Raw genomic sequence first — 22,519 nt, forward strand, 5'->3', positions numbered from 1 at the left:
ATGTAGCTAAAGATTAATAAAGATCATCAATCAAGAAATGGACAAGTCAATGGTTCAATGTTTGCCCATTTCTTTTGTACAGCATTACTGCTGTCATATGTTCTTTTTCCAAAAAAAACAACAAAAACATGTTACGATCCTGTTAGGGACCGTTAACATTTAAAGAAGAAATCCGAACACCTAGCAATTAACCGACAGAACTATCCCACATGATTTCATGTTCTTTAACAAAAACAAGCATTATTTTATATCATTAGGAATTAAACAAAGTAAGCACTGCTAACTCAACACTATAGCTTTTTAAGACATGCTATAAGCTCAGTTCTACTTTCTATTTCCCTCCAAGAGCTCCCTTATCTGATGAAACCTTTAAGGTTCATTCACTTATCCTAGGACCAACCCAAAAGGTATATCACCGTTCTTCGGAATTCACTCTGATTTCTCTTCAGTGTTCCAGTTATTCACCTAGTTATAAGATTTCATTGGGGTCTTTCCATTAACTTTTGGCTAAGTTACCATCCAATTTCCTTACCGATGTCACGAGTCTGCATTCCACAGTTCAAGCACAGGCCTCCCTATGACTCCTGTGCAGTGGTGTAAAACATCAGAAATCACTCTTGGTTTCCAATAGTTCACTGCTATGGTTTCAAACTGCAACCAAGTTGATTACTTCCAGAACTCCAACTACAATAAGCTTCTCTGCCTTTCACTGAGAGGATTACTGTAGATTTCTTCCTTTAGCTCCCAGCTAAACAAATCTTCCAGCTGTATTTCCCCTTACCAACTTTGTCTTATACTGAATACCAGCTCACAATCACAGGCTGCATCATGGACAATGGATCTAATGTCCACTCTACTTCAGTTGTAGGTCTAGCTTTATCTCGAGTTCCAAAGAGCTACCAGGTACATAAGACCCGAAGCTGACCAAATCTCTTAGATGTTTTTCAAAAATTAATCAAGCAGTCTTGCCTGCTGGCTATGCCCTAGCTGAATTTACAAAGATAAACTCAAAAATAAAGAATCTCACTAAGCTTCACCCATCTCCATGGCAATGCAACACACATGGCCTGATTCTAGATAGAAATGTAAATTAACTACCTGATCCCAGATAGAAATATAAATTAGCTACCTTTCAATTCCAAAGCTTTCCTTAATTCTGGGAAACCACATAAATAACTTATCCTTCACTGAAAAAACTGCAAAAGTCTTGTCTCCAGTTCTTTAGCTAAGTAAACCCATCTGCTGTTAATGATCTTACTTTTCTAGCTGTTAACTTCTGAAGTTAATGTATCCAACCTTTTAAGTGTAATAAACACTAAGCTAGTTTGAATTGCATTTACTTCATGGTTGCTTTTATGTTTCTCAATCAGATACCCTAATTTTCTACAGCTAAACTTTAATTCCTAATACTAAAAGCTTGTTCTAAAGCCTTTGAATCATGACCTAGATATTTGCAACAAAAGAGAGATGATAACGATATGTTGCCTTTCTCTAATCTCCTGCTAACATAAAAAGATGGCCATCACAATACTTAAAGTTCACCCACTGACCATAAATATTCTATTTATAAATGTGTTCACATTCTATTCTACTTTCTTAAAAAAAAGACCGATTTAATTACTATTCAAGCAATATTTTGTTTGATTCAAATAAAAGTTACCTTTCATTCTGATGTGGAATTCCCCAAGGAGAATTTCTAATGTTCTCTCAATCACACACATATCCTGCAGGAAGAAAAAGAATGGAATGATTTCATGATACTGATGAAAGAATCATTCCAAGCATATTGCTGTTGAAATCTTTCAATTCTGCATTTGAAATATTAAATTTTACTACAAAGTTAAAAAAATTATAATTTTTATAGGTCAGCCAGTCACTTTCTGTTTTGTTTTCTGTGATTCACAGAAGGAGCTCTGAAGTGAGAAATGGTCATACAATATTTTTCAAATCCATTCAGCGCTGTATTCTCTAAGAATAATACTGCAGTAAAAGGTTCATTCATTAAGACTATTCTTTTGTAGCCAATACACTATTTTTACTTATTAATGAATAGAATTCCTCAACAAAACAAATGTCAAAATCATGGGCCAGGTGCTTGTTGGGCGTGCTTGGCAGGTGCGATCAGGCTGTGACTGTGATTTCACGCTGGTGGGCCAATTAAGGCCCACCCAGCGTGAAATGCATGCTGCAGCGCACAGCGCTGCCTGTGTTAGGGTGTGGAGGGAGGAGGGCAAGGGAGGAGCTTCGCGCATGTGTGCAGGAAAAGCTCCCTGAGGCAAGAGCTGCCTCAGGGAGATGAAGATTTTTGAAAATTAAAAATAAAGAATTTTAAAATGTTAAAAAACACGTCCCCTCATGTGACTCTGTGACATGAGCAGGGACATGTTAAAAATTAGTTGCAAATTTTTTGTTTAATGGCGGATCAAAACCTCATCCCGCCCATGGATAAGGCTTCGCAAAAAATCCAAAGGCCGCTTGGCTTTTTCGTCTGCCTGCCTACTGTAAGGTTGGACGGGCAGTGAAAAATTGAACTTAATTATTACTTTAATGACCTTAATAGGATTCTTAATTGTCGGCGAGCATGCACTGGAGTCGGCAGCGCGTCCACAGACTGAAATATTACGCAAGTGCGCGATGATGTCGGGACGCTCACCTAATGTCATTTTATGCTCATTTGGGTCAAGCGTGCACCACCTGACGAGCGCAATATTCTGGCCCATGTTTCGGCAAAACAATTGCCATTGGTTATGCAGAAATGCATATTTCATCCAGGGGACCACACTTGAAGTGGTAAAATGTATTCTCTGCTGGACTGTGTGTTTTAAAATAAAAGCTCTCCTAGCCAAGTGAGTTGTGGTATTGCTGATTTCTATAAGCAAGAAAGTTTATTATCATACAAATTAAAGCTAACTGTTTGTGGTAACTGCATGTATTGTCCCTCCCTTCTGTTAATCACGGGTCTTGTGATGCACTGTAGGTGAGCTCTTAGTGCGGGCAATCCGGGAGGCAGAGATTCTTCCGGACAAGGGATCGGGTCTATGTGCAAGCACTCCTAGATGTTCCCATAATAAAGTGTTACTGTTTATTTATGAAACCTGTCTGCTCCACTGAGTCATCACATTTGGCGGCGAGGGTAAAATCAACTTCGACTGCACACCTCGCCCTTTTATTGTGAGTAAAATCAATTTTTAAAAACTACTCACCAGTCATGCTGCTGTTTGGATGAATCAATATGATGCTAATATTGAAGATTGGAGCCAGTACGTTGAGCGCCTCAGAGTTTACTTTGTAGTAAATGAAATAACCGAAGAAAAGCAGAAAGCTATCCTCTTAAGTGCATGTGGAAGTAAAATGTACAACCTGATTCACAATCTGACTGCCCCGAGTGTGCCCAATTCCAAGTCGTATAGTGAGTTAGTGGACTTAGTGAAAGCACACTTCCAGCCAAAGCCATCTGTAATAATGCAACATTTTAAATTCAATTCAAGAGTTTGTGCCCCAGGAGAGTCCATCGCAACCTATGTGGTGAACCTCAAGCAGTTAACTGCAACTTTGTTTACGCATTAAACGATAGGCTGCATGACCAACTGGTATGTGGAGTCAAGGACGATGCCATAAAGCGCTGCTTACTTTCCGAAATTGATATTGACTTTAAGTGTGCCCTAGAAATCTCCCTCACCATGGAAAGCGCTGCGAGAGACTCGCAGGCTTTGTAACACATGGGTAATGGCACCGTACTTCATGTGAGGTGGGAACTTGCCACCGAGCATGATGCGAAAACTAGACCTGCAGAACTAAAGCGTGATTCAATGTTCACTGTAAGAAACATTAAGTTGCCTAACAGAAACACTTCATCAGCGACTTCAAGACAAAATTGCTATAGATGTGGAGGTGCCTATGGAACAGATACTTGTAAATTCAGAGAAGCAGAGTGTCATTATTATCATAAGAAGGGACATGTTAGGCAATGCCGAACAAAGATGAGGCAGCCTGCAAAACAGCAAAGAAACATGATCAAGCTGACAGGTACAGTAAAGGCTGAAGCTGCTGATACTGATGTGTATTCCCTGTATAACGTAAATGCTGTGAAACCTGAGCCTATTCCGGTGATAGTACAAATAAATGAGAAGCCACTGCATATGGAAGTGGATATTGGTGCCTCAACTCCAGTGGTTGGAGAGCACATTTTCAAATACCTTAATGAAGGAAGGCAGCCAATAAATTTGGAGCTGACAACCGCTAAATTAAGAACTTACACAGGAAAATCTATTCAAGTCAAGGGCATTGCATAGTCCCAGTCTGTTACAAGCAACAGACAGCCCAATTACCTATGATAATCATAAAAGGGGAGGGACCTAGTCTTTTAGGTTGAGATTGGCTACAGAAGATTAAACTCGACTGGTTTGAGATATTTCACCTAAAATCAGATGGAACTCCAAAACTTATGAAGAAAGACAACATGGTTTTTCGGGATGAATAAGGAAAGTTGGGGATATATATCAATCCCCAGGCAACACCATGTTTCTTCAAGGCCAGACCAATGCCTTATAAACTGAAAGGTGGGTGCGGAGCTGTGCAGATTGGAAAGCGTAGGAGTAATCCAGTCTGTCCAATTCTGAGTGGGCAGCACCCATAATTCCAGTCGCCAAGCCTGACCAGACCATACGTATATGTGGAGACCACAAGTTGACAGTAAACAAAGTAGCAAAACTTTAGAATGGGGTACTTCAGAAGTACCCCATTCCAAGGATAGACGACTTATGTGCCAAGCTGGCAGGAGGTCAGTCATATACGAAATTAGATATGTGCCATGCCTATCAACAATTATAATTGTATAGCACGTCAAGAGAATACATGGCCATTAACACACACAAGCGCCTCTATCAAACACTCATCTACCTTTTGGAGTCGCGTTAGCATGCAATATTTTTCAGAGAACAATGAAGAGTCTTCATCAAGGCCTTCCACAAGTGATTGTTTATTTGGATGATGTTCTCATTATTGGGTTAATCAAGTCTGAACACTTAGCCAACCTGGAGGAGGCACTAAGAAGGTTCATGGAAGCCGCTGTACTGTTAAAGAGGGAAAAATGCACATTTCAAGCATCAGAAGTGACTTATTTAGGTCACAGAGTGGATGCCAGAGGTTTGCATCCTGTGGAGGATAAAGTTCAGGCTATAAAAGATGCATCATCACTATCCAATGTAACAGAACTCCTGAATATGATCAACTGTTATAGCCGCTTCCTACATAACCTATCAACTGTTTTGGCACCATTACTCGCTGCTAAAAACAAACCATCATTGGTCATGGGGTTCAGCACAGGAAGAAACCTTTGCCACAGCAAAGAAATTGCTTCATTCATTGTGTTTATTGATCACTACAACCTATCGAAAGAGCTTCTGCTTATGGAGTAGGAGACATTTAGTAACACAAAATGGAAAATGGATCGGAAAAGCCCACTTGCTATGTCTAACGAACCCTTTCCCAAACTGGAAAGGGCTATTCTCAGTTAGAAAAAGTATTATCAGTAGTATCGGTGTAACAAAGTTTCACCAGCACCTACATGGGCGACATTTTACCATTGTGTCAGACCATAAACTATTGGTAGGATTATTCAGTGAGGACAAGGCCATTCCACCAATAGCATCAGCAAGAATATAATGCTGGGCTTCGATATTATCTCTGTATGAGTATACTTTTATGTACCGCCCTGACCTGCACATTGCAAATGCAGATGCACTCAGATATCTCCCGTTACCAGATAGTATTGTAAATACACTCATTCCATAAGAATTAGTACTATTATTGAATTTCTTAGATCCTTTGCCTATTGAATTTCTTAGATTCTTTACCTGTCTGTTTGTGAAACAAATTAGTAATTAGATGACCAGAGATCCAATATTGTCGAAAGTCAGAGATTTTGGGCAGAATTTTCTGGCTCACCTAGCATATTTGCCAACTCCCGTTGATAGCGGGAGTATGCAGTCGGCAGCTGGCGCGCACAGACCACCGGGTCCAAGGGTGACCCAGCAGTCTGTTTAAAGGAAGGCCTGGCAGCCTCCTGTAGGCTGGTGACAATGGCCAATTCATGGTCACGCCACAGGGGGTCGACTGAGCAGGCCAGGCTGGAGGGAAAGGCAGAGAGGTGCAGGGCAGGCTGCAGGGTCTGCCACAGGAGCAGGGCAGGCTGCAGATTAGGCCAGTAGGGGGCCAATGTGCCCCTTGCTTTTCAGTTGAATGCCTTGCTGCCCTCCTCAAGGAAGTGGCAGCATGGCAGGAGGTGTTGGTCTCCCAGGATGGGAGGAGGAGGACCCCACATGAACAAACATGCCTGGGAGGAGCAGAGGTGGTGAGCTCCCATGACGTGGTCCGGTGCACCTGGATCCAGTGCTCTAAGCAATGGGGTAGCACCAAGACGTAGCACCTGTAAACGAAAGCATAAGACACCTTAGGCACACCACGAGTTTCTCACTGGTGCTTTTGTGTTGGCCCAAGATTAGGTCCTTATAATTTTTTTGGCTTTTTTAACGTTTTGTTTCAGAATTTAGAGAATCTCTGATGTTTAAAATAAAAATCAGATGTGTTACCAAGGCTGAGGGTGGCTCCTTTGTTCTGCATGTGTACGTTTAAGATAAATGTCATGAGCCTTTGTTTGGACATTCATGTTTATGTCCAAAGCCCTTAGTTCCTGTTGATGACCTAGCAGATTTAGCACTTAGGTGCCGAGTATGGAAGCGCCAGGCAAGGCTAGTCCTGCTGATCCATTTGTGTTGACCTAGCTGAAGGTTTGTTGGATTAAAGTCTCCCAGGTGTCACTGCCTCCCTTGTGTAGTCCTGGGTCAGCATCTAGCCCCTCAGTATTTCCCTGTACTTCCTCATTCTCAGAATTAGTGCTGGCCTCATCGTGTGCAACCACATCCACTGCATCAACGTCTTCATAGTCCACTGCGTCCCCCCTTTCCAGCACAAGATTGTGTAGAGCGCAGCATGCAACCACTATCACCAACACACCACCTGGGGGTACTGGAGTGCGCCCCCTGAGCGGTCCAGGCATCGGAAGCACATCTTGAGAAGATCGATGGCTCCCTCTACCACAGCCCTGGTGGAGCCATGGCTCCTATTGTAGCGCTGCTCAGCTTCTGTCCTTGGATGGCGGAGAGGTGGCATGAGCCACCTTCTGAGGGGATAGCCTTTGTCACCCAGCAGCCATCCATCAAGCCGGGCTGGAGCACTGAAGAGCCCCGGCACCTGCAAGTGTCTGAGGATGTAGGCGTCATGGGAGCAGCCTGGGTACCTTGCATGGACTTGCAGAATCTGCATCCTGTGATCACACTCTATCTGCATGTTCATGGAGTGGAAGCCTTTCCAGTTGACAAAGGCACCGGGCTCACCTGCTGGCGCCTTGATGGCCACATATGTGTACAGTCTATTACACCCTGGACTCAGGGGAAGCCAGCAATGGCTGCGAAGCCTCTGGCTTGCTGTGCCTGGCTTGCCTGGTCCCAGCGGAAGTATTTGAAGGTCAGAGCGTCCGTGACCTGCTTCACACAAGTGTGGACAGCTGATTGGAAGACACCACAAAGATCACCCACTGAGCCCTGGAAGGAGCCAGAGGCTTGGAATTTGAGGGCAACTGTGACCTTCAGAGCCACTGGCATGGGGTGTCCACCCACACAGTTAGGAGAGATCTCAGGGCCAATCATTTGATAGATATAGTTGACTGTGTCCCTTGACAGTCGGAGCTTCCTTCAGCTCTGCACCTCAGTCATATTGAGGTAGCTGCTTCTCCGCCTGTATACCCTGACAGCAGGATAGTGGCTTGTTCTGTGGCCCCTTCCACCTTGGACTACCTCTTGGCCCTACGCCCCTTGTGCCTGCACCTGTACTCCCACAGGTGGCTCCCCTGGAGGCTGATTGTCCACTCCTAGCCTCCTCCTTAATCTAGCCCTCCCTTCCTCCTCAGAGGAGCTGCCTCTGGTGGACTTGTCAGAACCCATATCCAGGCTAAAGGGAGGCCTCCAGAAAGCTGCAGGCCCAATAAAGATTACTGATTGTGTTGAGCTGAAGGTTCGAAGTATACAGAAAGCTGTTGGAATTCATTCTGAACTGATGCAGATCACACAGGCAAGTTTAAAAAACTTTCTGCAATAAACACTTCACAGACCAGATTGACAGCTCCACTGAGCCCTCTTATCCCACCCGTGGATGAGTTTTATTAAAAAGCCGCTTACCCGCTTGCCCGTTGCGCCTGTGCACCAAGCCGAAGATCACACGGGCGCCTGAAAATCGGCATTGACTACCGAGTTATGGGCTTTAACTAGCCCGATAATTAATGGTGCGCACGTGTTGCACTTCATCTCGCGTCCGCCCAACGAACTATCGTGATGGCACGCGGTGATGTCACAATGCTTGCCTGATGTCACCACGCATCATTTTACACGCTGTCGTGCAGGGCCTGCCCCCCACATGTCACCCAGGAAATTCTGTCCTCTGTCGCTTCATCCAAGTCATCAACATAGTTGATTCCCCAGCACCTGAAAGTGACCATTTATCCTGACTGTTTCCTGCTAGTTAGCCAATCCCTGATCCATGCTAATATATCACCCCCAACATCATAAGTTCTTAGCTTGTGCAGTAATCTTTTACGTTGCACCTTATCAAATGCCTTTTGGAAATCCAAATACATGACATATACTGGGTCTCCTTTATCCACCCTGCTTGTTACACCCTCAAAGAACACTAACAGATTTGTCAACTGTGTTTTCCCTTTCATAAAACCATGTTGTCTCTTCTTGATGTTACTATGATTTTCCAAAAGTTCTTTGGGGGCCAGTTAAATCAGCTGATGTATGCTCGATAGCTAATGTGTGGTTCAGAATAATGCTAACAGTGTGGGTTCCAATCCCATTCTAGTTGAGGTAGACTTGGGACCTGCCTCATTGTCCTGCCCCGAGAATGGTGGGCAATGGCAAGAAAATGGCTCAGGATGAAGAATCAGCAGACAATGAGCTAAGGATCTGCCTTTGGGCAGAGCAAAAGTTACAGATGACAGATGTCCTGCTACAGGATTTACAGAATTTTGACTTGACAATAGTGAAAGAGTGATGGTATACTTCCAAGTCAGGATAGTGTGTGGAGGGGAAATTGCAGGTGCTGGTGGTCCAATGCACCTGCTGCCTTTGTTCATCTAGATGGTAGAGGTTGCGAGTTTGGAATGTGCTGTCAAAGGAGCCTTGGGGATTCTGTAGTGCAGCCACTGTGCATCCGTTGTGGAGAGAGTGAATGCTTAAGGTGGTGGTGGATGAGCTGCTTCCTCCTGGATCGTGTCAAGCTCCTTGAGTGTTTTTGGAGCTACACTCATCCAGGCAGGTGGGGAATGTTCCATCACAGCCAAGATGTGGCTTGTAGATGTGGACAGGATTTGGGGAGTCAGGAGGTGACATATTCACTGCAGAATTCTCTACCCTTGACCTGCCCTTGTAGCCACAGATATCCAAGGAGAAAACCAGCAAGTGCAAGAAAAGACAGATTAAGAATGGACACACCTCCTTTTCATGACAGCAGTTGCCATATTCAGATAAGTTTCTAAAGCTCTCAAGTCTTTCAGTGGATTAGTAAATGGGTGAGTGGGTGATTTGAGTGAGTATGTGAGTGAGTGGCTACTGACCGGAAGATCTGGGCCAAATTCTTCTCCTGTCCTTCATTGGTCTCATTAAAATCCTCTCTATTGCTTTCCTATTTGACCCATATACACTGTTCTTAGTTACAATGGTTAAAAGCGCTCCTATTTGTTGCGAAGTAAAGATACAATGAATATTGACATTGCCTTTAGAAGGCAATTTTTATTGTTTAAAAACAGGTAAAATTTGTTACATTCCTAACAATGGCTCTGAAAGCTTTTGTATTTGAGGCAATCAATTATTTGATTGAGGAACCTTAGGCTCAAACCATTGAAATGTCCTTGGATGTTAATAATCTAATTGTCAGAATTTTGACATTAATACTAAAAATAAGAAACGAACTATTTTAGGTTTTGTAGCATTTCCTTTATCACTCCTAAAAACCTTATTTTAAGATTTCTCATAAACTGAATTAGAAAAGACATTAAGCTGATAAAAAGCAATAGATTAACTTATATGCACAAAATTTAACCTAGTTATAATCTGCTAAATAAATAGATAAATCAGAGCCTATTTTTACCATGATCAGAGGTGACAAGTAAAAGCATAAATGAAGGTATAAAGTACAACGATGGAATACCTCTGTACATTCCCTGTAGTTTCTGTTGATCTCTATCAATGTTTCCCGTGATCCTTTGGTAGAAGGAGACACAGAGTAAGCTTGCTTCATGTTGTTTGCGCCATTCCGTAGCCGCCATTGGATGAAGTAGGATTCATATAGTTCTTCTATCTGGATGATAATTGATTATAACAATAAGATTGAAGGATTCAAGTACCAATTTCTGTAAGTAAAACCTATCTAGAAAGATTTCCTTCCAAAGCAATTTATATTTCCACAAACTTTAAATCATTTCTCCATTTACAAAACGTAAAGTTTAAAATGATAGAATCATACAGCACAGAAGCAGGCCATTCAGACTATCATTTTATTTATTCATTTGAAAGATTATGGCATCACTGACAAGGCCAGCATTTATTGCCCAGCCCTAATTGCCCTTGAAAAGATGGTGGTGAGCTGCCTTCGTGAACCACTGCAGTCCATGTGATGACAATGCTGTTACAGGAATTTTGACCCAGTGACAGTAAAGGAGTGGCAATATAATGTCAATTCTGGATACTGTGTGACTTGGATGGGAACTTGCAAACGTGACGGTGTTCCCGTATCTCTGCTCCTCTTGTTCTTCTAGGAGGTAGAGGGCATGTTTTTGGAAGGTGCTGCTGAAGGAGGTTTGGCGAGTTGCTGGAGCGCATCTTGTAGATGATGGCACTGGTAGTGGAGGGAGTGAATGTTTAAGGTGATGAATGCGGTGCCAATCTGTCCTGGATGGTGTTGAGATTCTTGAGTGTTATTCCAGGCAAGTGGAGAATATTCCATCACACTCCTGACTTGTACCTCGTAAATGACGGAGAGGCTTTAAGGACTCAGGAGGTGTGTTACTCACCACAGATTTCCCCAGCCTCTGACCTGCTCTTCTAGCTGCAATATTTATATGGTCGTTCCAGTTAAGTTTCTGGTCAATGGTAACCCTCAAGATGTTGATGGTGGGGGATTCAGCAAGTGTTCTTCAAGGGGAGATAGTTATATTTTCTCTTGTTGGAGGTGATTGTTGCCTGGCACTGGCAAACTTATCAGCCCAAGCCTGAAGGTTGTCCAAGTCTTTCTGCATGTGGGCACAGAGTCCTTCAATGTATGAGGAGTTGTGAATGGTACTGAACATTGTGCTATCATCAGTGAACATTCCCAACTTCTGACCTAATGTTGGAAGGGAATGTCACCGATGAAGCAGCTGAAGATGGTTGGGCCTGGCACACCACGCTGATGACAGTGATACCCTGGGACTGAGCTGCTTTTGCTGGCTCTTTGACATAACTATTCAACTAGACACAATTCCCTGCTCCTTGACCTTAGAGCTATAAATACTTCCTTTTCAAGTATATATCTAATGCTCTTTTGAAAGTTACTAGTGAATCTGTTTCACCATTCTCACAGGTAGTGTGTTCCAGATCATTAAAAAAAAATCACGATATAAAAAATGCTCATTGTGCTATTTCTGGTGGAGGGACCAGAGAAGTTGAGATTGTTTTCTGTACAGCAGAGAAAGTTAAATGGAGACTTAATGAATGTGCTCAAAATTATGAGGGGTTTTATCGAGCAAGTAAGGGGAGGCAGTTTTCATTAATGGCAGAAGGATTGATAGCCAGAGTTCACAGATTTAAGATAATTGGCAAAAAAACCAGAGGGCAGATGAGGAGAATTTTTCTACACAGCAAGTTATGATGTTCTGGAATACACTGCCTGAAAGTATAGTGGAAGCAAATTTAATAATAACTTTCAAAAGTGATTTGGATATATATTTAAAAGGAAAGCTTTGCAGGGCTATGGAAAAGAGTGAAGGAGCACGACTAATTGAATGGCTCTTTCAAAGAGTTGACACAGGAAGCATGGGCCCAAAAGCCTAGGGTCTGGCAAACTCCATAACAAGCATATAGACAAAGAACAAGTGGAATATTTGTAAAGCAGAGCAAGTAATTCACAGATTGCACATGGAGATAGGAAACTACTGAGAGTTATCTCCCCACTTTCTGCAACCATGTAATCATTCTAGCTCTGAAACTTGAAGGTATCTTTAGCTTTTTTCTGATCTCTCATCTTCTGTAAATATTGGATACCATTCCAATATTCCATTCAGTTGCACCTCTTTTTTACTGTCCATCCAGTAATGTAGAAATAGCCTGAATCTGCAACTAGTAACCCCATCCAACAGTGATGCATGTCTCACTGTATAAGTTCTTCAATTTAGGTTATCTAAGAGTAATGTATTTCTAACCTATAGTAACTTGTAATTTTTTGTTCGAATGAATAAAACTATTACTTGGGAAGCGTGGCGGCTGAAGGTAGAAAAAAATATTTGGGCAACAGCAGAATACAGAAATTAAATTATACTCACAGGTAAAATTTTAGCCAAATAGTATCTAACAAATATATACTCTTAGCAAAACCTTTAAAATAGTGTTTTATACATATTACATTGGAGACAGTATCGTGAAGGTTCACTAGATTGGGTCTGGGATGAGAGGATTGCCCAATGTTGGGAGGCTAAGTAAAGTGGGTTTATATTCTCTGGAGTTTAGAGTAATAAGAGGTGATTTCAATGAAACATTAAAGATCATGAAGGGGCTTGGACAGGGTGGATACTCAGATGGTGTTTCCACTTGCTGGGCAATCTAGAACACGGGGGCACAGTTTCAGGATAAGGAGCTGATCGTTTAGGACTGAGATGCGGTGAAATTTTTTCATCCAAAGGGTTGTGAATCTTTGGTATTCTCTACCCCAGAGAGTCGTGGATGTCCCATCATATATTTAAGGTTGAGGTAGACACATTTTTGGTGTCTCAGGGAATCAAGGGATCTGGGGAGCAGGTGGGAAATGGAGTTGAAGCCTAAGATCAACCATGAATGGCAGACCAATCTTGAATGGTTGTATAATCTTCTCCTGCTCTTTTTCCTTATGTTCTTATGACAACTGTTCCTGGAAATCTCAAACCATTGGAAACTGTTAAACATAATTATTTGTTGACATATTAAATAGTATTTTTCTAGTTGCACTCTATACATGGGTGATGCTGAATTTATTGCCCATGTCTAGTCCCCCTGAGAATGTTTCAGCCCCTTGTAGTGATTATTTTTATACCAGATGGTTTCCTAGGCCATTTCTCAAGGCATTAAGGGACACTCATGCTGTAGTTGTAAAAGAGTATTTTCACCTTGTGAGGAATTCTTTGCACAAGCTCAGTACTATGAACAGCCTAGTCAGAAAATTCTGTTCTGGCATGATATGTAAGCCACTGAGAAAATTTGGGACTGAAGTAGATACTCAACTTCCAGAGGCAAAAAGTCAGTATTTTAGCACTTAGCCTTTAAACCATGATAGATTTAACTTTAATAATATGAAAACTTCATTGTAAAGGTCATGCTATAAAATGCTGCCATGGTTTCCATAGCAATAGTGTGACAGAACAGGCTGTTCCTGGGTATTATGAAAAATCAGCCCAGCAAAACATTTCAATGTGTCATGGTTCAATGTTTTTAAACAGGATAGTAAAAAATGTCACAGATTTTAGATTTATTACGTGGCCAATAGAGCAAAGGTTACATGGTTTGATGTAAAAAAAAACTGCATATTGTACTTAACAACTGCAGTTTGTGACTGCTTTCCAAGTATTTGTGCAACAAAATTTTTTTATTTCTTTTCCACATTTCAAAAATCTGCACTTAATTCAATGAACTCAAGTGACTTTATAATTTATTAAGTTAAACCAATTGCCCTCAATACATTATATTTCACTGAAAAACTCATGTGAAGCAGCAGTTAGGAGAAAGCCAAATGAGTTATCCAAGACAACTGCTTTTATTTTCCATCTGAAGCCACTTGAATTTCCCCCTTTTAATTAGAAAAAAGACAAACAATGATTTTGTTATTTGTGAGCTGCGAATTCTTACCCTGCTAATGTGAAACTCCAGTTTCCTGATGTATCTCTCAGTGGTCCTAATTTGCTGAAAAAGGATCACATTGATGAGTGACGAAAGCACGTAATTAATGCTGATTCTATATCCATACAAATAGTATATATGCTGCCCTCAAAAATCACCACTAAGAATTTAAACTGCTGGCCAGCTGTTTCTTGCCTTTTTCAGTCCATTATTTGCCATATGTTCATGAAACAAACTCCATGCAGTTGAAAACTGCAGGTGGGGAAGGCAGCTTGGCTAGCCCATTGACATCTGGCTCCTTTGATGTAATTTTCAGGTAGGCTTCTAAATTGGCAAGCAACACACCCACCAATTATGGATGGGAGGCTGTTATATAAATAAGTCAGGTCCTAAGAGTTGTAAGATCCATTAGCAATTTTCAGGCAAAGGATAACCCAAACAGTGCTGAAGAAAATTTGGTCGATACACGGAGGAATTTAATGCCTTCCCCCATGGCAAGTTTGATGGTGGACCCATTTGATCAAGTGGAGTTTGGGGACCTTACTGTCTTCCTACCTCCACCCCAATTAAGCCTGTGTCGGGAAGGCCCATGGACAGTCTTCCCACCCAGCCACACTGCGGCCCTTAAGTGGACAATTAATGCCCACTTAAGGGCTCCACTTATTGCCACTGGTATTAACCCAGCAACTGGCAGGGGGCTCACCATGTGGGAAGCATCACAAGAAAACCAGTGCAAGATTGCTTGCTGGCTCCAGGTGGGGGGCTGTTCCCTCATTCAAAGGCACTCAGTGCCTGGTCAAGGGTCCCAGCATCAGGAAGGGAGTGCCTGCTGAAAGCCACCTCTCTGCCCTTGCTGTCACCCCCACCTTGTCTTTTCCCGTGACCCTTATCCCACCAGTGGTAACCCATACCCCAGGATCCACCACTGATGCAAGGCCTCGGGTAGGTGCCGTACATGGCAACAGCCACCACCTCCTCAGTGCCACTGCCATTCAATAGAACTACCAGACCAAGATTAGCTGGCAGCTTTCGACAGGCGGACTTTCAGCCCCAGGGTCCTTGATCGTGGGATAGCCCACCACTGTCCTGTTAATTGCCTGAGTGGCACTTAACTTGGCAGACCTTCTCTAAAAGAAGCAATGCAGGGTTCTCGATGGCTCTCCAGCTGGTGGGTGAGACCCCTGTAGCCTCCATTAAATACTACTCTCATCTTCCAGAGGCAATAAGTCAATATAGTACCACTTTGCCTCTGCCAATGATGGATTTGACTTTAATAATGTGAAAACTCCATTGTAAAAGGTCATTCTCAAGCAGAAACTTGCTATGGTTTCCATGCTAATATTGTGTCTGAACAGGGTGTTCCATTTGCAATTTTCAGGCAGTGAATAATCTAACCAGTGCTCATGAAAGGGCCAGAAATATTTTTTGGTGGGGTAGAATTTTTGTTGGGCCATGAGATACTGCATTGTTCCTGCTGGCTCCACAAATATATTGTGGTCTGCTACAGGAACCTGCTCAATCCCCTCCAGGATTGGCTTCCCCCATCTTCCCAGGCCAGACCTACCATGCAACTTTGGGTGGAACCGAGTCAATTACCCAACTATTTGGCACTTACAGCTTTCCAGCATCCTTCCAAATGATGCCAGAGTGTGGGAATAGTGTAGGCCTCTTGACACCAGCTTTGGCAGACTGAGCAGCCAATAACCCTGCTTCATGCCCGATTCAGGTGGAAATCGAAAATCCCTTCCCATATACATTGAATGCATGCTTACCTTATCTAGGTCATATAAAAAAGCCTGGAATATAAGGAATATAATTATTAGTATTCTATCTTTTCAAACAACAGACACATTTGTGATAGTATGTTACTGGATTTTCTTCCAAAGTGCTACAGAAGTAAATCATAAACACAATGAACTAGAGAGATTTATTGCAAACTATTTCCACCCCTCCCTTAACGCACTCTAATTAATGCAATGTGCAACTATTATGTTCAAATGGTTTGGAACAACAGTTGCCAAGCTAAGGCTTGATAAAGCCATCTCACCATCAGCATTGAGCATTTAAATAACCTAATAATATGGAAAGACATCCCAAAGTTCTTCACAGAGCTGTAAGGAAAATATATGTTGAGCCAAATAAGGAGAGATTTAAGTGGCAACCAAAAGGATAGTCAAAGCTGCATTTTACAGAGGATCTTAGTAGAGGAGGGGGCAGCAGAGACATTGAGGGATTGAAGGAGTCAATTCCAGAAATCGTAACCTGAAGGAATGACTACCAATGGTGGCATGAAAGGAGGCTGAAATGGAAAAAAAAGGCAAAGCCTGAGGAATATAGGGCTAGACTTCACTGGGTGCCAGCCAAGGTCCCCTACCACGACACCAAACCTCCCATCCCCCACCCACCCTGAGCTAAAATGTCAGGGGGGAGCTTGCCCTGAATCCCTATGGCAGCCCCACCACATTTTTATGCTGAAAGCAGCGTTAATTGCTTTACGGCAATCCACTGTCTTAGGAGGAAGTTCCACCTTAGAGAGCTGCCAACTAATCGGATAGCTGGCAACTCTGTAGTCCCAGCAGTGCCAGCCTGGAGCGGTGTCCACTGCTGGAGCTACAGGCAGTCCCACCACACCGAGGAGCTGAAGTAAGTCCAGGTTCAGAGGTATCAATGAGGAGGTGAGGAGGAGTGGGGAGCTGGGTTCAAGAGACTGGGGTGAGGGGGTATTTCCAATGGACCCAGGGAACCTGTAGAGAAGGTCCCCCCTCCTTGCCCAACATCAGCCTGCGCAGTTAAAGTTGCTAAGCTTCCTGAATGACATGGACCTTCCCGTCCTCCTGCCATGGATCAAATACCAGCAGAGGCAGATGAGGCCCTTAAATGGCCCAAGGGTGAGTGGCATGCTCAGTGCCTGCCGCCCCCCCCACCCCCCAACCCTGCAAAGTTTCAGACAGGTCGGATGTGGGCAGGTAGTGGGCAGGAAGGCCACCAGCTGGATTTTATATGCCTTCCCACCCCTGCCTTCAAACCAGTTGGTGGGGGAGCATAAAATCCAATGCCATAGAGTTTTTGAGGAGAATGCTGCAGAATGTTAGGAAGGCCATGGATGTAATTAAAGATGAGGACAAAAATTTAAGACTTGAGGCATTGTGAGAAAGGAAATAATGTAGGTCAATGAGGATAGGGTGATGTGCAAGCAGGGCTTAATACAGAATAAGATTTGGGCAGCAGAATTTTGGATTAGTTGAATTTTATGAAGGATGGAAGGTGGCTGGTTGACCAGGAGAACATTCAGTTATTGAGTTGAAAGATTACAAGAATCTGGGTGTTGGTTTCAATAGCATATGGGCTGAAATAATAGGAAAGTTGGGCAACAATACAGAAAGAAGTGGACTGTCTTGGTAATAGAAAGGACATATCATTTCAAAAGTGCAATTCAGATCAAATAGAATTCCAAGTTTGTGAACAATCTGATTCTGCCTGAGTCAGTGGCCAATGAGGGGGCTGGAGTCAATGGTGAAGGTATGGAATTTGTGATGGAGCTTAAACATAATGGATGACATTCATAAAATTTATCATTCATGTGGTGGAAATAGGTCTACAAAATAATAATGTTTTCTCTATCCACAATGCTACAAGCAAATTTCTCAAGAATAATAATTTTATGGAGAGTAATGATCCTTTGGTAGCACACAGGTTAATATATTTGCATAAAAATTATTTGTGGCCTATTTTAATACTCTTGTTAGTCCATATGCAATAACTGTTAAACTATCTTGCAAAGAAATTATATGCTCGTCCATTAACCAATACAGAACTACTGAATTAAATTGTTGTGCTGGTTCTTGAACAAATGCACAGTATGTACTTTATTTTCATTCTAGTTTCTGGAGGAAAAAACAAATCCATTAATAATATTATAAACCAAAACATCAATATTTAAGTACTTCCAAAGTAGAACAAGCAGAACCCAACGATATATTATGGACTAGAGTTTAATAAATACAATCAGTAGCAACTCAAAGCATTGTTTAACAAAACATGAATCACACCAAACTAATATTAACTTATTTACATTAATGAGGAATGCTAATCTTAAGATTTTGAAAACCTTGACTTGCCAGGATCACAATGCTGTAGGTGTTAATGGGCTGGATTTCTAATGAACAGTTTCCTGCAGGGTGAAGGAGGTGGAATGGGAAGTGTGTGGTCTGCCTGCTCCTGCACCTGCCTTTCCAGCATAGCAAATCAAGTGTCAGTTGGCCAATTAGTGGCTGCCCGGAGGGAAGGCCAGCCAATTAGCACTGGGAAAGGGGGCGCCACGCTCAAACACGTACATAAGATGGGACGTTCGGTGGGAACAGGGTTAGGGTGTGAATCAGAAGTTGGTCACGGCCACCCATTTAAAGGCATTGGGTTGGTGGCAGCTTCCAAGAAATCCATGTTTGGTGACAGCACTCTGTGAAGAAGGCAGCATCTATAGTGGGCACTGAAACAGTGGAGCAGCAGCAGGTGAGAGAATGTTTTTTCATTCTGTGGACGGTTGTGCCATTGGTGTCTCATTCAGAACCCTTGACAGGGTGGAAATAACACCTGAGCACACATGTCCCTTATAAATAACATGTTCAGAAAAAGTCATATTCTGCCCTTTAACTGTTTGACTCTCCACAGAGGATGAAAAACCACTTGACTATTTCCAGCATTTTCTGCTTTGAATCCTAATCACCTCTTTCAGTTGCCAGGCTAAATGGTTGGGCTCAGACCACAAATGGACCCTCGCTTCGACGATGACTTTCTGCTCGCCCCATTACTCATTACTTACAGTAAGTATTTACACATTTAGGCCTCTACAGCAGGTTGGAGCTTTTCCTCCTTCCAGATATCTTACTTCTCAGTCATGGTGATCTGACATCATTGTTACATCAGCATTATGTGTGTTTCTGATGTTAACTCTTTACTCTACAGAAATCCCACCTTCCAGGAGTCCCAACACAGAGGTGGGAATGGGAAGTGGAAATAGTCCCAACTCCTGATTCCCACCCCTACATGTAAATCCGGCTCATAGTTTATGCTGCTTTAATGCTATCAGTTTTTTGAAATTCCATCAAGCGATCAAAAAGCAGGTAATCAGAAATGGTGGAAAAGTGCAACCAAAAACTTCCTGTTTCACTCCAAAGCCACATTAAATGCACACTAATTATGCTATTTTTCTACATACCAGTCTGGAGTTTCTTTTCATGTCTTTCTGTTGCATGGTTAGCAAATCTAATTCATTTTGATGAACTTCAAGATATTCACTGCAATAAAATAAAAATAAAAACAGCTGTTAATCCACAAAAACCTAGCGTTTTCCTGCGGACACGTTTTGCCTCATGTCTGTTCTCTGCACTAGGGGCCAGTTGTTGCCACAAGCGCTGTTTCTAGAGAAGTTTGATTCATGTAAGAGCTGTGATCTGTCCCAGCTCAAACATCATATCAGGAATGGATAGCTGAACTTGCACTTGAGCAAGCTAAACTTAATTAAGGCTGTCTATTGCAAAGCTCAATTCACACCTCTGGGGTTCAACCTCTGATTATTCACAGACATCTGATCTGGGGAGGACTATCTACCTGGTAAAATGGGCAGTGCCAATTATGGTTCAGTTGATACTCTCATTTCTGAGTTAGAAGATTGTGAATTTAATTCCTGTTCCAGAAACAAAATATATGGCATTATTTTAGTGCAGTACCAAAGAAGGTGCAATATTTCAGACAAGGTGCGGGAGGTGGTGGAGTAGTGGTACTTTCACTGGTAGAGTAAACCATAGACCCAGGCTAATGCTCTGGGGACTTGGGTTCAAATCCCACCATGGCAGATGATAAAATTTTAATTCAATAAGAATCTGGAATTAAAAGTCTAACGATAACCATGAAACCATTGTCGGTTGTCGTCAAAACCCATCTGGTTCACTAATGCCGCTTAGGAAAGGAAATCTGCTGTCCTTACCTGGTCTGGCCTATAAGTTACTCTAGACTCCTATCTGCTTTCTGAAATGGCCTATAAGCCACTCAGTTGTACGTTGCAAGCCAATAAGGAATAAAACAAGATGGACCACTCGGCATCGACCAAGGCACTCAAAATGACACGCAGCCCTGTTGACCCTGCAAAGTCTCCCTCACTAACATCTGGGAGCTTGTGCCAAAATTAGGAGAGCTGTCTCACAGACTAGTCAAGCAACAGCCTGACATTGTCATCCTCACAGAATCATACCTTACAAATAACATCCTAGACACCACCACCACCATCCCTGGGTCTGTCCTGTCCTGTCAGCAGAGGTAGTGGCACAGTGGTATAGAGTCAGGACAGTTTACAGTTGCCCTGGGAGTCCTCAACATTGACTCTACCTCATGGCATCAGGTCAAACATGGACAAGGAAACCTCCAGCTAATTACAACCCCTCAGCTGATGAATCAGTACGCCTCCATGTTGAACACTACTTGGAGGAGGCACTGAAGGTGGCAAGGATGTAGAATGTACTCTGGTTGGGGGACTTCAATGTCCATCACCAACAGTGGCTTGGTAGCACCACTACTGATTGAGTTGGCCAAGTCCTAAAGGACATAGCTGCTAGACAGGGTCTGCAACAGGTTGTGAGGGAAAAACATAATTGACTTCATGCTCACCAACCTGCCTGCCACAGATGCATCTGTCCATGGCAGTATCAGTAGGAGTGACCACTGCACCATCTTCACAATGAGGATACCCGCTATCGTGTTGTGTGGCACTACCACAATGCTAAATGGTATAGATTTCAAACAGATCTAGCAAGTCAGAACTGGGTATCCATGAGGCACTGTGGACCATAAGCAGCAGCAGCAGAATTGTACTCAACCACAATCTGTAATGTCATGGCCCGGCATATCCCCCACTCTACCATTACCACCAAGCCAGAGGATCAACCCTGGTTCAATGAGGATTGCAGGAGGGCATGCCAGGAGCAGTACCAGGCATACCTAAAATGAGATGTCAACCTGGTGAAACTACAACACAGGATGACATGCGTGCCAAATGGCATAAGCAGCAAGTGATATACAGAGCTAAGCAATTCCACAACCAATGGATGAGATCTAAGCTCTGCAGTCCTGCCACAACCTGTCATGAATGGTAGTGGACAATTAAACAACTCACTGGAGGAGGAGGTTCTACAAATATTCCTATCCTCAATGATGGGGGAGCCCAACATATCAGTGCTAAAGATAAGGCTGAAGCATTTGCAACAAACTTCAGCCAGAAGTGCTGAGTGGATGATCCATCTCTGCCTCCTCTGGAGATCCCCAGCATCACAGATGCCAGTCTTCAGCCAATTCAATTCACTCCACAAGAAACAGTTGCAGGCACTGGATACTGCAAGGGCTATGGGTGCTGACAATATTCCGACAATAGTACTGAAAACTTGTGCTCCAGAAGTTGCCACGCCCCCAGCCATGTTGTTCCAGTATAGTTATAACACTGGTATCTACCTGGCAAATGTGGAAAATTGCCCAGGTGTGTCCTGTACACAAAAAGCAGGACAAATACAGCCCGTCCAATTACCGCCCCATCAGTCTACTTTCAATGATTAGTAAAGTGATGGAAGGGGTCATCTACAGTGCTTTCAAGCAGCACTTGCTTAGCAATAATCTGCTCACTGATGCTCAGTTTGGGTTTTGCTAGGGCTACTCAGCTACTGACCTCATTACAGCAATGGTTCAAACATGGACAAAAGAGCTGAACTCCAGAGGTGAGGTGAGAGTGACTGCCCTTGACATCAATGTGCATTTGACCAAGTGTGACATGAAGAAGCCCTATCAAAACTGGAGTCAATGTGAATCGGGGGGAAACTCTCTGCTGGTTGGAGTCATACCTAGCACAAAGGAAGATGGTTGTGGTTGATGGAGGTCAATCATCTCAGTTCCAGGACATCACTGCAGGAGTTCCTCAGGGTAGTGTCCAAGGCCCAAACATCCTCAGCTGCTTCATTAATGACCTTCATTCCATCAGAAGTGGGGGTGTTCACTGATGATTGCACAATCTTCAGCACATTCATGATTCCTCAGATACTGGTGCAGTCCGTGTCCAAATGCATCAAGACCTGGACAATATCCAGGCTTTGGCTGGCAAGTGGAAAGTAACATTTGTGCCACACAAATGTCAGCCAATGACCATCTCCAACAAGAGAGAACCTAACCATCACCCCTTAACATTCAATGGCATTAACATCACTGAATCCCCCACTATCAACAACCTGGAGGTTCCCATTGACCAGAAACTGAACTGGGCTAGCCATATAAATATTGTGGCTACAAGAGCAGGTCAGAGGCTAGTCATT

The 22,519-nt window shown here is 43.0% G+C and overlaps 1 protein-coding gene across 13 annotated transcripts in view; it reads right to left on the reverse strand.

The window, feature by feature from the left end:
* Nucleotides 1-22,519, reverse strand: part of ripor3 (RIPOR family member 3) — a 318,751-nt gene that overhangs the window by 140,129 nt on the left and 156,103 nt on the right. For 12 of the 13 annotated variants that reach the window (XM_041203685.1, XM_041203684.1, XM_041203694.1 and 9 more), the window contains 5 exons: nucleotides 19,390-19,468; nucleotides 15,947-15,970; nucleotides 14,184-14,237; nucleotides 10,264-10,413; nucleotides 1,661-1,724 (listed from right to left, as the gene is read on the reverse strand). In XM_041203685.1, the coding sequence (XP_041059619.1) occupies nucleotides 1,661-1,724; nucleotides 10,264-10,413; nucleotides 14,184-14,237; nucleotides 15,947-15,970; nucleotides 19,390-19,468 (371 nt within the window). The remainder of the gene's footprint in view (nucleotides 1-1,660; nucleotides 1,725-10,263; nucleotides 10,414-14,183; nucleotides 14,238-15,946; nucleotides 15,971-19,389; nucleotides 19,469-22,519) is intronic. The other variant, XM_041203690.1, reaches the window with a different exon arrangement.

Source organism: Carcharodon carcharias, chromosome 14 (assembly GCF_017639515.1).
Source record: "Carcharodon carcharias isolate sCarCar2 chromosome 14, sCarCar2.pri, whole genome shotgun sequence".
NCBI classification, from domain to species: domain Eukaryota; kingdom Metazoa; phylum Chordata; class Chondrichthyes; order Lamniformes; family Lamnidae; genus Carcharodon; species Carcharodon carcharias.